This window comes from Chaetodon trifascialis, chromosome 6 (assembly GCF_039877785.1).
Source record: "Chaetodon trifascialis isolate fChaTrf1 chromosome 6, fChaTrf1.hap1, whole genome shotgun sequence".
Lineage (NCBI taxonomy): Eukaryota > Metazoa > Chordata > Actinopteri > Chaetodontiformes > Chaetodontidae > Chaetodon > Chaetodon trifascialis.
In genome coordinates, this window is record NC_092061.1 from 9490503 (window position 1) to 9505170 (window position 14668).

At 41.0% G+C, this 14668-nt stretch overlaps 1 protein-coding gene across 2 annotated transcripts in view; it reads left to right on the forward strand.

The window, feature by feature from the left end:
• Positions 1-13121, forward strand: part of pcsk5b (proprotein convertase subtilisin/kexin type 5b) — a 55721-nt gene extending 42600 nt beyond the window's left edge. Inside the window, exons 16-21 of one of the 2 annotated variants that reach the window (XM_070963725.1) lie at positions 1644-1837; positions 4584-4668; positions 7085-7188; positions 7334-7472; positions 9089-9204; positions 10791-13121. In XM_070963725.1, coding sequence (XP_070819826.1) covers positions 1644-1837; positions 4584-4668; positions 7085-7188; positions 7334-7472; positions 9089-9204; positions 10791-10906 — 754 coding nt within the window. In that variant the 3' untranslated portion in view covers positions 10907-13121. The remainder of the gene's footprint in view (positions 1-1643; positions 1838-4583; positions 4669-7084; positions 7189-7333; positions 7473-9088; positions 9205-10790) is intronic. The other variant, XM_070963726.1, reaches the window with a different exon arrangement.
• Positions 13122-14668: the final 1547 nt, after the last annotated feature.

A 14668-nucleotide genomic window follows, 5' to 3' on the forward strand; every position in this document is an offset into this window, starting at 1 on the left:
GGATCCCATTAGGATCAAAGTCTGTTGTAATTGCCTTTGTGTCGGCGGGTCTCTGCACTAATAAAAGACAAACCAATGCAGGTGCATGAGAATGTGCAAGCTTAGGCGCTGCCTTATCATTAGCCCACTTTAGAGGTGTGCTGCCCTTTTCTGCCACCACAGGGAGCAATTGATGAATGAAGATTGGGGGAGTGGTGGGAGGAAGGAGGAGGGATGGCGGTGGTGTTTAATGTTCAGATAATTACATCCCTACATATGTGTTTGATGGTCTAGACTCACTAAAAGGTGTGTGTGGGTCTTTGAAACTTTGAAGGTAGCATTTCTTTGTGTATGTGTACATTGTATACAGGGGTATACAATTTTAAAAATATTCAGGTCATAAAACAATTTTTGAAGGAACTTGAAAATTAAAAACATTTCTATTCATGTTACCAATTTTCAATTTGTAATTTATTTATTTATTTTTTTTTAAAAGTCTGTCCCAGAGATTCTCTACATGATCGTCTCAAAGCCGTTTTCTGAAAACTGCTCACTTCTGGTCTGGCCTGCGCCAATAGTGACTTTGATAATGTGGCTAAAATTCAGGTTTCTTTTCAACCCCTGTGTTTGTCTGATTGCTTTTTTTCCCCTTGCTGTGGCTACCTCCCCAGATCTTAGTAATGAATTTGGTTGTAAGAGCATAATCGTAAGTGATAGGAATGATGGCCAAAAATACACAACAAGACATGTTGGCAAAGAAAACCTTCTCATTTGAATTGCTTTTTACCACAATTTCGTGTCTGCACTGTTTCAATCAATGACATCTGCTTGCACTGACAGTGTGGTCGGGAGGAAAATGCAATTTAAATTTTTTCTCGCCTTCAGTGGTGTCCTTGGTTTAGTCGTTACATCATAGCATTTTTCTTATCATTATTGGTTAAGCATTGTTACAGCGTAGCAGAGAACGATTTTGAAATTGAAGGACAAGTGCATGACAGTGTGTATGTGCATGTGTAGATTATGTGTTTCACACGTGCAATATGTGTTTCTTGGCAGAAAACTCTGAAATGTGGGAAAAAGGCAGAAGGAGTGTGTGCGTGTGTGTGTGTATTTTGTGCTCTTGAGGGCTTTGGAGGGCTATTTCACCTTAGGAAGGGAGCCTCAGGGTGAAATGAGGGGGTGACGGGGGGCTGGGAAATTATCCAACAGATGTTGCACCTGTTCACCATATAGCGCCCGCACGCACACGCTTGGTCCCTTTTTTTTTGTCCCAACTCATTACATGCTATTGATGCATGAAAAATAAGTTTATATTTACAATGGGTGATTATGAAAAACTGCTTTAGTCCCATAAAACTGTATTTTACTTGCCCTTGTATTTACAATTGCACACAATATATCATTCCAATAATACTCTTACAAAAGGCGTTTGTTTTTGTCAGACATGTGTTTTACATTTTGAGCCTGTTAACATTATACTGGACTGCAGAGGTTGTTAATCATGGCACAGCGAGGTCGATTTGTCTTTATTATGTTGTTCTACAACCTGAATATGTCTAAGAAATACGAATTGTCCCTTCTTTGTGTTCCACCTTTGCCATTTATGATGCCGTCTTTCAACCCTGGTCCCTCTTTTCTCTCCCTTCAATCACCTCTCTGTCCAGGATGTGTGTGTCAGAGTGCCCCAGTGGCTTTTTCCGTGACGATAGGAAGCGCTGCAAGAAGTGCTCCTCGTTGTGTGAGACCTGCGTTGGCAGCCGTAGCGACCAGTGCACCACATGCAGGACTGGTTTCCACCTCAACGAAGGCTCCAACACGTGCGTCGCCAACTGTGCCGACAGCTTCTACCTCGACCATGGTACGTTTCACTGCTGGCCAAACTGGCTCCATAATGTGCAAGCTTTCACTAATGAGTCTGCACACCATGCAGTCAAGAATTTGTTTGCAAACTCTTGGTTTTCTTTCAGCGTTCCTCTGTCCCAGCTAAAGGATGTTTTATAAGCTTCTTCTGACTTCAATAGTGCTTTGTCCTTTGCATCTGTTTTCTTTTAGTTAAACAAATGACATTCAAACATAACTTAACTGGGGATGCCACAGCAAAAGGCCACACAGGGTCAGTGAGCTGTCTTTCCAAGTTCATTGTCACTTTGCTGCCTGTTGATCAAATGCTCAAAGTGAAGTTCCTAACATTAAGGAATAGCTAAATTTATCACCCTCAATGAGGAAGGTAGTGCCCATCACCAAAGCTGCTTTCATTCACTACCTCACCATGATGCCGTTGTGTCCTAGTTGGATTGAACAGGGCTGCAAAGTTTGTGCAAGTAAGCAGATTTTTACATCAGTGTAACATGGAGTAACTCATAAAATAAAGCAGGAGGATTTTCTATGGACTATGTTTACGAGAAGTAAGCATGTTTTCTTTGTTGCTGATCAATGGTTTCGAATAAACACAGTGGTGCTGTAGTGTTAACACACAGTGTGTACTGTATGTCTATACTTACTGGTTCGTCTTATGTTCAAGATGCATGCCAGCCTGGATGAAAGTAAAGCAGGAATGAGAGACTGAATCTATGTATATCTTATAATTATGTCTATAGATTGGTTTGCAGCCAAGACAGTGTAAGTCCTGGCAGCTCTGAGAGTCTCTGGCAGCAGATCTGATGTGATCTGATCCAAGTTCAGTCATAACATTTCAACAGGCCAAGATGCGGTGGATACTTTTTTCTTTTGAAATGTTGGCACTGCAGAGTATTGTGTTGTGTTAAATGAGCTATCGAGAGTCTTTTTTCTTTTTGTCAGTCAGATGGCAGGCCGAGGTGAATTCCTGCCTTTATTAGCACATGGACACATTCATGTAATGATTTAATTACTGGGTGAGATAACTTTTTTATGCCTCAGTGCTGATGATAGTAATGCCCTGAGGAATTGTGTTTTTGGGTTGTAGTTCGTCCCATTCTCATGAAAGTGATATCTCTGGAACCCCCTGAGGGAATTCCTTCATATTTGGCACAAGCGTTCACTTGGACTCAAGGATGAACTGATTAGACTTTGGTGGTCAAAGGTCACTGTGACCTCACAAAACTCATTTTTGGCCATAGCTCAATAATTCCTACCCTAATTATTCTGCTAATTATGATTTCTCTAATAGGATCAAATTATGAAGTGTTGACATCTTATATAGAAAAGGTCAAAGGTCAACTTCTCTGTGACATCATGATGTTCTGCAGAAACACTTTTCTGGCCATTATTCAACAGCGTACCTCAGGAACAGAAGGGGAGATCGTGGCCATATTTCACATTTGGTCAGATCGTGAATCGTCCACCTTGAAACTGCGGCGACTGTATGAAACATACATGTTTTACAAATTGTAGCTTCTTTGCAGTAACATCAGTATTTGAAGCATTGTAATCCATCATAAGCTGATTGGTTTTGCAGATGTTTAGCATCAGCATTAGCATAGCTCTCTGTCAGGAAATTATTCACTAGAATCATACATGTCAATATAGCAATGACTTCCATTTGGCCACTCACGACAGTCTGAACGGCACAAATCATGTAGAAATCTGATCTTTTCAATTCTAATTTGGGCAACTTTTGTATGCGATCCTAAATCAGATACAGGTGTGTGTGTATGTGTTTTGTGTCTCGCTGTGAGACTCTTGTGATGAGGCGCTGACAGATGTATTTAAAAGTAGCTCTTTTCTTACAGTCTCACAGACCCATGAAATAAATTTCAACCAGGATTGCGATCTCTATTAGTTTTTGATTGAAAGATTTATCATCAATGTACAAGAAAGTGGTAAACATGCCCATCACAATTTCCCAGAGCTAAAAGTGGTTCATCATTTCAGCACTAATTTTGACCTCCAGCTCTGAGCTGAAATGGAAAAGTAACACTTGAGAGGCATTTTCTTTTCATGGGAATCTGTCCATGACCTGTCCATATCCTGCATCCACCCTGTAATGATTTTCAGATTCCTGAAAATCTAACCAACAGTCCTCCCTTACTCTCAGTCTCCTCCTCTTAGCTCTGACCATATGACTTCCCAAACAAAACCATAAAGGTTGTGTCATACGTAAGCTGTGTTTTCGGAAATGTACAAATAACAGTTTTGATTAATAGTCATAGTCTACTCTATGGTTTCCCAGGAATAATAAAACATGTTATTCTCATATCTTTTTGGCCATCCTCGTCGCTGCTGAAGGCAGAAGTGTCCATGTGCATCGCGTCAAAGCGTGTCATTGCCTTTAGTCTGCCTTTTGAAATATTCATCTACATTCCTATCCTCCCTCACCAACACTACAATCTTCTTTTTCATCCCCGCAGCTTTAGCCTTTTGACATTTCAGTTCTTCCCCCTCCTCTCTTGCCATCTCTTCCTGCTGCCTTTTGTCCTGTTTTGTTCATCTGCACCTTCTTCTCCTTATTCTCTCTCTCCTTTCCTCCCCCACTTTTCATGCCGATCTTCCTCACTCACTCTGTCCTTTCTTCTCCTCTTCACCGTTGTCTTCCTCCTCTGCTCCCTTTCTTCATTTCGAATGCAGCTAGACTTCTGGTTCCTATTAGCCACTGTGTGTGACTGGCTCTCCCTTTTATTTTTCAGATTCCAACATTTGCAGGAGATGTCCAGAGAACTGTAAGAGGTGCACGACCTCCAATATCTGCACAGAATGTAAACCTGGGATGAGGTAAGCTGGCCACCATGTTGAGCAATGCCTAACCAGTTAAAGAATTGGGAATTTTTCTGTTTCAGCAGCAAGTGATTTCAGTCTTGCTGTGCCTGTTGCCGCCTAACTTGTGATTATACGCTTTATAACTTGCAGTGTTTAAATTTTTACCACAGTAACGGCATAGTTAGAGTTGCAGCGCACACATTAAAATGAATTTCCTCTTAATCATCAAAGTTGCATGGGGCTCCCTTTCAACTCCTTAACCTCTGTAACTCAAAAGGCGTCAGTGTGTTTAAAAGGAAGTGCATGTTGGACGGTTGAACAGCGTCTGAAACCTCCTCCCCTCACACCCCTGTGACATTCTAAATGAGGGGGGTTTGTCCGACAACTTCTGTAACTTTCCGAAACCGACAATCCGACATTCATGCAGCGATTGGCCGACTGTGTGGAGGTGAGGAAGTAAACCGGGTTTGAACTTCTCTCTCAAGCTCTGTTTATTTATTCTTTACACAACTAGTCGGCACTTTTGTGTGTACAAACAAATGCAACACTTTGAATGTCTTAAAGGAAAGATAGATGTCAGAATGTGTTTGCATTTCACCCGTTTTCTTTTTTTTTTTTACTGTGAGCTTTTCATTCCACCTCCATGTGTGCCTCTTCAGAACAGCTAAAGACACGCTTGTCTTTAAATGTATGAGCAAGTTTGTTTTGAGCATGCCCCGGCCTTAATGTTCAAAGCACTTTTACAATGTGGTTCTCATTCGCCGATGCCTCCTGAGCCACAGCCGCCCTTAATGTTCCCCGTGTAGATGAACAGTTTGGTGATACCAATCATCTAAATATATAGTTTACTTTGCCATTAATCCTTTATATTGAAAGATGTTAGTAATGTGGCCTCGATGTGACTGTGGGCCTTTGTGCATGGAAAAGTTTTCAACAACATTAATATAATTGTGAGACTTCTGCTACCAGACATGCTGGTATTTATTACAGCTTGTTCATATGTGGGTCTACCATTACAGTCAGTCCTCTGTCAAATAGTTCAGGTTTTGTGTTTTTGCACCAATTTAGCTTGAATGTCAGTGTTGTGGTTTCAGGATAAATCCTTTTGTGTTCATCCACTCAAATGCTGCAGGAATACTGTGTTACTAATTTAGACCAGCACATTGTGTTACGCTGTGGTTTGGGTTCGCAGCATGAACCAGTGAAACCAGGGCTTCCCAACTGTTTCCCACTTGGGAACCAAATTGAGTAAACAGAGTTTCACCCTGTGACCCAGGCTTATTAAAGCCCACATATACTCGTGTCATGTGGAAACCCACAAGAAGTGGATCTTAAGCCCATTTTGGGCTGTGATCCTTACTTTGAAGAACCTCTGATCTAAACCATTTAGGTATCCGTGCAGACATGTTCCAGTTCATTTTCTGGCCACTTCCACAGCAGCCTCTTCAAACCGCCCCAACGACACTTGACATGACAGAGGTTAGGGTGTTTCAAAGTGCTGAAATTCCTGATAGGTCATGAAGGAAACACTTGTGAGGCGTTTAAAACATATTGAGGTCTTGAACCTGGCTTTAAGTGTTCAGTATAGCCAAAGGTGGAGGTGGGGACACTTGTAAGCCATAATTTCCTCTGAACAACAGTGAGACCACAGCAAGACACATGCTCTCTCTCTCTCTCTCTCTCTCTCTCTCTCTCTCTCTCTCTCTCTCTCTCTCTCTCTCTCTCTCTCTCTCTGTCTCTCTCTCTCTCTCTCTCTCTCACACACACACACACACACACACACACACACACACACACACACACACACACACACACACAGAGTCTCCCCTCTTTCATTCAGTTCACCATTCATGGTCGGTTAGGAGCCGCTGAGGAAGAGAGGACCAGACGAGATCGTTTCTGGGAAACGTTAGCTAACACAGACCAGCTGTTTTTCAGCTTAACACAGCAAGCTCACCAACCTGTCCTCAGTGTGACTGCACAGACTGACTCTATAACCTCCAAACCTACTTCCTAACAGACCTCAACTCCTACATCTGATACTTGCAAAATCGCTTGTATAAATTGGTCAGAACAACAAATTCCCTTTGACTACACTTGAATCTAGAAGACGCCACATTCCCGTATGTCTGTGAAAATCCAAAGGCTAAAGGCCAGTCACCGATGTGTACACTGACCCAATGTCACTGGTGCTGCACTTGTTTTTTCCATTCTTCCTAAATATTTGCTCGGAAAGAAATTTCTAAGACAAATGCTCAGTAGCAGCTTGCTTTTAACAGGCAAACTTTAACTGATATGCACAAACAGGTTGGATCAGAATGCTTTCACTCATGGATTTTATGCCACTAATTAAACAAGATTTTTACCTACCCTTTCCCTGCTATTTGCTATGAAGACATGAATGAGCAGCCTTCTCTGTTTTTCCTTCCAGTCTTCAAGGAAACAAGTGTCAGATGACCTGCGACCCAGGGACTTATTACAATGGCCACAGAAGGAATTGTGAGCCCTGTCATCGGGCCTGTGCCACCTGCGCAGGTAGGAAGCCATAAGAGTTTAACAACAAACTGGTGCAAACACTATTAGAATTACATTTATTATACATGTCAGTGTATTTGTTGTTTATTGTCTGATTTGTAATTCTCTAAAACATTCCTGAAGTGTGTGTCTGTGTGTTGTTCAGGCACAGGAATAGAGGCGTGCACTAAGTGTGCAGATGGCTACTTACTTGAGGACTGGCGGTGCGTGTCAACATGCAGCACGGGCTACTACCTGTCAGAGCAGACCTCAGACAACGGGCAGGTGCAGAGGTCCTGTAAGAAGTGAGTCAGCACACCTGCCAGCACCTTGACACCACAGTGAAAAAGTGAAAAACATTTGGATCTCCAGTGTGCAGGGATAAAGAGAGACATCAAGAGCTTTAGCAAGTGAAATCAAGCAAATCCATAGTAAAATCTGAAACTTGCATGGAATTAATGTTACATCAGGATAAACAGTGTGATCCATAAAACCAGGCGAACCAAGCTCAGCGGCTGCTTTCCTTAACATACTGCACATTGGCTGGCTGCACATTGCACTTGTTTTTATCTCCTTACCTCCACAACTCAATAGTGGGTTAGTTGCTTCTGTGTGCACATGAGAGAACATGGAGTTTCTGTTTCGCCAAAATCAGAGAACACTGGATTTACAGGAATAAGCGTCAAGGCAGCGCATAGACCAGTGTTAATTCTGCACAAATTAATGTACATCACACATGCACAGAGAGCATGTAGCCTCACTCAGACCACTGGAGCTGTGCCCATTTTTTCCATACATCTTTTAATTGATTTTGGACTATTTAAAGTGAAGAAGTATTCTAGCAGCTGCCTTTTTGGTTAATGTGTCATTGCATTTCTGTCTGAACATCCTGAGAAAGTGGCCAGCAGACCATTCAGACACCGACATGCCCCATAAAACAGAAGTTTTGTTGCACTACACCCGTATTTGGAACTTGGAATAAAAAAAAAGGAAGGAAGTAATTTTGCTTTGGATAAACAAAATTACAAACAGTCATTGTAACAATAAATGTAAGCAGAGAAGCTACAATAAAGGGCTTTGCTGGCACTTGTTTACTGTAAAAGCATGAGACTGGTGCCTCCTCACTCTTTCAACACTGTTTTAACAAGCCTTTCAGAACTGCCCTTTGGTGCAGTCATTGTTTCAGTCTGAAAACTGTGCAGTTCAACAAATAGGTCTGTTGCCTCACTCTGATGTTAACCTGGTTGAGGAGAAAGGGGAGGATTCCTATCCTTCCTATGTTTGATGACAGTATGATGACTACTTGTCATCACGTCTGCTTTTCTTATTGTTCCTTCAGGTGCGCTTGCCTTCCTGCTGTCTTTGTCTCCAACCTTAAATTATTTAATGCTCATTTGACCCTTTGGCTTACTTGATTAGCTCCCTACTGGTTGGATCATTTCTGACAAAGGTTTTGCCCCATTTTCACACTGGCAGCATTGTAAATGTGATGACGGGTTTCTCGTTGCCTCCTTTTGGCTCTGAGCTCCTAGACAATTATTTCAGATGTTTTCTTCCAGGTCTGAAAGCGGGAGTGCCGTATACCTGCATTCCTTGTAATGACCAGCAGGGGGCAACTCCACAGGTTGCAAAAAGAGGTCCGATTGTATGTAAACTTATGAGAAAAGGACCCGACTTCTTACATGATTTGTGACTTCACTAAACATTTTCTTAATGACTTTATGGTCTCAATCACTTCAGGTCTTCTTCAATACAGTGTGATGCTCATTTTCTAAATTATTTTCACATGTAGAGTAAAATAGATGTTAAAGTAGGGTATGCTTTAAGGTGAAGCAAAGCATATGCTCCCCACCTCCGTGATTGTGAGCACAGCATAGCCCTGCAACGACTAGTATCTAATTCCTCATACAACCATCGACAGGTGTGACCATAGCTGCTACGAGTGCCTGGGGCCCGGTGAAAGGAACTGCAGCAGCTGTGTCAGTGGTTACAATCTGGAGGCAGGAGCCTGCGTGGTCAGCACCATCTGCAAAGATGGTGAGTTGTCAGCTTTCTTATCTTCAAAGATGGCCTCACCTTGTTTATTTCATACTTGTGGCTTCACCTCTTACAGGCAAGACTCAAAATGTTTACTAGTATGATCTGCAGTGAAATTTCAGTAAAGAATTAGACCAGCTAGGCCACTGAATTGGACAGCGTCTCAGCAGGAAAAGAACACAATAGTGGTTTTGCAAAATATTGAATGCAAAAGTATACAAATTCTGTCAAAGTGAATCAAAGCGCCAAAGGCCTCAGAGGTGCAAATTCACGTCTCAACTCTCTATGACACTATTTTGGGATAAAGATGCATTAAATTGTGCCATGTCCCAAAGGTTAAAAATTAATGCACAAGGTAACTTTATGAAGTAAAAGCTGGGGATTCAACTGTGGCCTTCTTTTTTTTTTTTTTTTTTTTTTGAGCTTTGTACTAAATTCTTGAATCAAACTGCTCAGTGTTGAAGCTTCAAAGCAGGAAGGTGCTCTGTCCTTGCTTTTGCCTTTTGTGCTCCTTATGAAAAGGTCTCATTCATGTTTTGCATATTATTAATAGAAAATCTCTCCGGAATTGAACACTCAAACATTCTTGTCGCCTTTTCTAACATAAACTCACTCACTCGCTTGTTCTTATTGTACTTTATCACGCTGCATAGTCTGAAAGGTTTCTTGAATCATCTGCTTACTCCTTATCTTATTCTTTATCAAGTTTCTCATTGCTCTTGCGTCTTCACTCACACCATTAATTCTCTGTTTGCCGTGTTTTACGGTGTAGTCTTGTCTGCATTGTGCATGTTTGACTTATGGATCTTTTAGTGTAAATATTCCTCTTTCTCACTAACCTGCTGAGTTGACAGTCTGATTATGAGGCTTCAACTGCAGCCTGTGATTTGCCGCTCCTGCCGTGACCTTCTAGTCAAAATGAACCCATGGCTGAAAAAGTCTCTCAGCTTGTGATGAGATAAAGCTCTGAAGAGAAAAATGTCTGCGTGACCTTTCTGTTGATGATGAATACTTTGCTTAAAGTGCACACTCAGTCTGCCTCCAACCTTCAAAAATCAAAGATAACGGGTTTCATATAGGTGAAACTTTGATTGGCAGCTCTAAAGTGACCAGTACATTCAATTGCTGTTATTAAATGAAAGAACTGGCTCACTGTTTTTACAGACTGGTGGTCCACTTTAAGCCTTCTGTGATGTAAAATGACATCAAGTTGTGAATTTCAGATATCTTCAATTTGCTAATTGTGTGATGTTTGTTTTCTCTCTTCTCTCTCTCTCTCTCTCTCTCTCTCTCTCTCTCTGTTTTTTCTCTCAAATCTGTTTTCCCTCTCTCCTGACATGGATCCAATCACTCCACTGGACTACAATCATTTTCCACCTCGATGAACATCACCTGTGATTGGATCAAAAAACTCTTCCTGTCATCTGAACCTCTCCTGACCAATCACATGGCTCTGCCTGCCATTCAACCATTTCTAATGGTTCTGCCCTGTGTGTGTTTCCACATGTATTTGTGTCTGTGTGTGCGTGTCCCCCCCCCCCCCCCCCCAACCCCCCCTGTATTTCTTCTTCCTGGTCTGTGGAAAGCAAATGAAGAATCTTGGGCGGAAGGCAGTTTCTGCGTGCTCGTTAAAAAGAACAATCTTTGCCAGAGGAAAGTGCTGCAGCAACTGTGCTGCAGAACGTGCTCGCAAAAGGGGTGACGGGACGTACTCACTGGGCGTAAAGGGAGTGTGGGGGGGATGTGGGGGCACAGGGGGCACCCCTCCTTTTCAAACCCCCCTGCCCACTCATTCACAGTAACATAATTTATAAGAGAATCTGTGCCTCTTAAAGGGACTGCATCGGAGGTGCGATGGCAGGACTACAACAAACCTACCTTTTTTCTGTACTGGGACACACACATGTGGTCAGGGTGTAAAATGACTGGGACTTATGTCAAGAACAAACAAGCAAATGAAAACAAAAGTGAAAACAAACAAAAGAATAAAAGTGTCGGTATTTTGTGACCAAAGCATCGATGCCAAAATAATTGAACCTTCTTTTTTGTTGCCAGTGTAGGAAGCATAGCTTAAAACAGGAGCCACTCAGCCTGTGAATCTCTGAATAAGTCTGTGTGCATTTTTATTTTGGCTCCTCTTCCTCCTCTCTTTCCAGTGTTAACGATAAACAGATGGAAAGTGAACATACAGTAGGAAAGGCCCTGGTTTTCTGCCTGTAAATATACGTCAAAGGAAAAAAAAGAAGCTCACTCAGTAATGTGAAAATAATGTCTGTCTGGGCTGACTTTGGCTGTTTAGGGGAGGGAAGACAAATTCACACACACAGTTCTACGTACGCACACACACACAAAGATATATATGTACCACACACACAGACACCTCTACATATGAACCCAGACACATACATCAGCCACCACTCGAAGTTAGATGCTACAGTGTCACCGTATCGAAAGACAGATGCACGTTACTGACCAAAATCACCTCATTTCATTTATTTAAAAGCATAAACCTGCCCTCTGAATAGTGTGTGTGTTTGTCTTTATTGGTGTGTGTGTTGGAGAATGCCATTAATTCTTAATGTAAGCCCAGACAGCATTGATTCATTCCAGAGGTACTACAAGACGAGTCGATTCCTTCTGGAGCTTTCTGCAGGGAAGGAAACGCTGCAGTGAGTTATAATGAATTTGTGGTACTGGGGATGCACCGATGCCCATTTTTCACTCATGATAGAGATTCTGGATGCTAAACTTTTACCCAAAACTGAGTATTGATTCCATCCATTACTGTGACTGAACAATTTAAAGCGCCACCATTACTTTGTTGTCACTGGATAAAATATTTGAACTATGACTCATATTTCTTACAGGGATCAGCATTTCTTCTTTGTGTTGGTTTGGTTTTCCACATGCCATATGTAACCCCCGATAAAGGGAATTTTGTCCAATAATTACATTTTATCTGTATCGGTGCATCCCTTCATGTTACTGTTCTAAAATAAAATAGAGTTTTAGAAGTTTGTACTCTTCGTCATTCCATTGTAATGGCAATGCATATCAACTGAAGTATTGCTCTACACTTTTAACACAGAAGGTCAATCATCGGCACAGGAAATGTTCTGTCATTATCATGTTTCATTAGCAGGTAAAGGGCTCTGACAGGCCGACACAGCAAACTGCACATCGGAGCTGTTTTTTGCTTTCAGTTATTTGAGAAAAGGGATTTTTTGTTCGACGTTTAGACATAGAAACACATTCGGCAGTCGAACTTTGTGTTCCGTCAGCACAAGAAAAATGGGAAAACAAACACACTGAGGCAATCAATTTTTTTTTTCTATTTACATTATTATTGTTAGAACTGAAAGTGAACAGACGGCATCACTGCAGAACCAAGAATGTGTCAGAAATGTTAAATCATATTGAGCCAAAACTGTGTTAAGGCCAGCGGACATCACATGTCTGGTTTCTCCTCCTGTCTGTCTCTGAACCTTACCTGATGAAACTCAAAGGTTATTCTGGTGGTGCTGGTTTCTAATAAAGAACAGCAAATATAATGTTTAAGATTCTTATTCTATTTGTGCAGGTTTTCAAACCTGCAGCTTGAGCATTTACAGTATTAGATGATTTGTTGTACTGTCAACTGGTTATGGTTCTTGATGATTTGTAATAAAGATTGATGACTCCCCTGTTTTGGTTAACAAAAACTTATTCTTGGTCATTGTTTAAGATGACTTGAATTGACTTTAGATTGTGTGGTAGTAGACGCACACACACACCCCTCGTATAAAAGCTGTTTTTATTGTGTACCTGTGACATATCTGTGACAATGCATTATTAATGTTACTCAAAGTCCTAGTTTTGAAAATCTTTTTTTTTTTTTTTTTTTACTTAAGTGTTCTTATTAAAATGTTTAATCTGTTCATGTTTTTGTTTTCTTTTCAGTTCTTATTAATGCACTGTTCTGATTGTGTTGACAGTGTATTAATCAGTATTATTTCATCCATTAACATTTTTGTTCATCGGTTCTTCTCTTCCTTTCCGAAACATTAGGCTCCCTGTTGTCACTCTCTATTGACTTTTGCTTTAAATATTCGTGAAAGGCAATAACATAATTGAAATTCAGATCATTTCTTTCAGAAACTTTTCGTTTTTCAGCCCTCCATCAGATTGATTAAATGAAAGTTCCACATGCCCCAGGCAGAGCATTTAGAGGGAGACCTGTGCACTCAATGACAATTAGGTAGGAAGATAAAACAGGTCAGCAATGCAAAGTTTTGCTGCTTTATTATAGGCGCAAACTTCAGTGTCTTATGTGGATTTAGTTGGAAACTATTTTACATTCATGAGGGGATAAGATGAGCCTGAATGTGTAACTTATGTTTGAGTTACTCTTTTCAGTTTTCTTTTTTCTTTTCTTGCCATACAGCAGAAACTGACATTGTCGCAACTCCAAGACTATAATTCAAATAATGTCATCATATGCTACTCCAGATCTGTTTTAGGATGGAGCAAATGTCCTGATTTTGACCAGTTGCATTTAACTCATAAGATATTTATTTTTAGATTGTTGGATATATAATGGAGCAGGTGTTTTTATACATATCTGTAGCCACACTCCCTGTCACCCTCTTACAAATATTTTGTTTTGTGTTGTTCCTATTCATGTTGTGGAACTGTTATATTACTATTACTTTGGCAAATGCTGTGTTTTTCAGCAGGGATTTAAGTGTGGATTTAGCTGAAATCATTCTTTTCAATGGCTCATTGATGCTGTTAAGGTTACACTGTTGTATTCATGTCTTTCTCACTGAAGCAGGGAAGAACTTGATTTACTCAGCGGTGTAATCAACTCATCCCTGTTATTCACAAGTTTTACAGATAATACAGTTGCGCACACAGGTGCTGAGTGCCAACTGTGATGAGCACTTGCATCGATACACAAACCGCGTGATCGAGTTTGTGTGAGAACTACCCTACAGTTAGATTTGGACCTTTTTTCACTTCAATGAATTGCGCACAATTTTCTGGTACTCCTACAAGACTAACACAATCAATCATGTTTTCCCACAGTCATTATTGGCTCATTGATTTTAAAATAAAAGCCAGCATCTTGCATATAAATGCTGATTTCAGTCCACATGAAACTCCCAGCAAATGTTGTTTCTGTTAAGTGCACCTCTTGTCATGGCTTGAGCTCTCTCCGGGTCTGATTCTGGCCATAGTTAACATTGTCCCTCCAGGTTTTGGCATCTGCTAGCACACAAATCACGTGGAGAGCCATGAGAAATCTTAGTTTATCCTGTTGTAACTCATGGGTGGGCAGCACTCAGGCTCAGCGGTTGTCAGTGTGTGTTTTTTGTCTTTAGGAGCTTCCCACTCCAAAAGCCAGTCATGTTAGGTAATAATCCTGCCATTGCCCTTGAACAAGGAATTGTCTTTTTGAATAGTGTAGATAGATGAAACACTG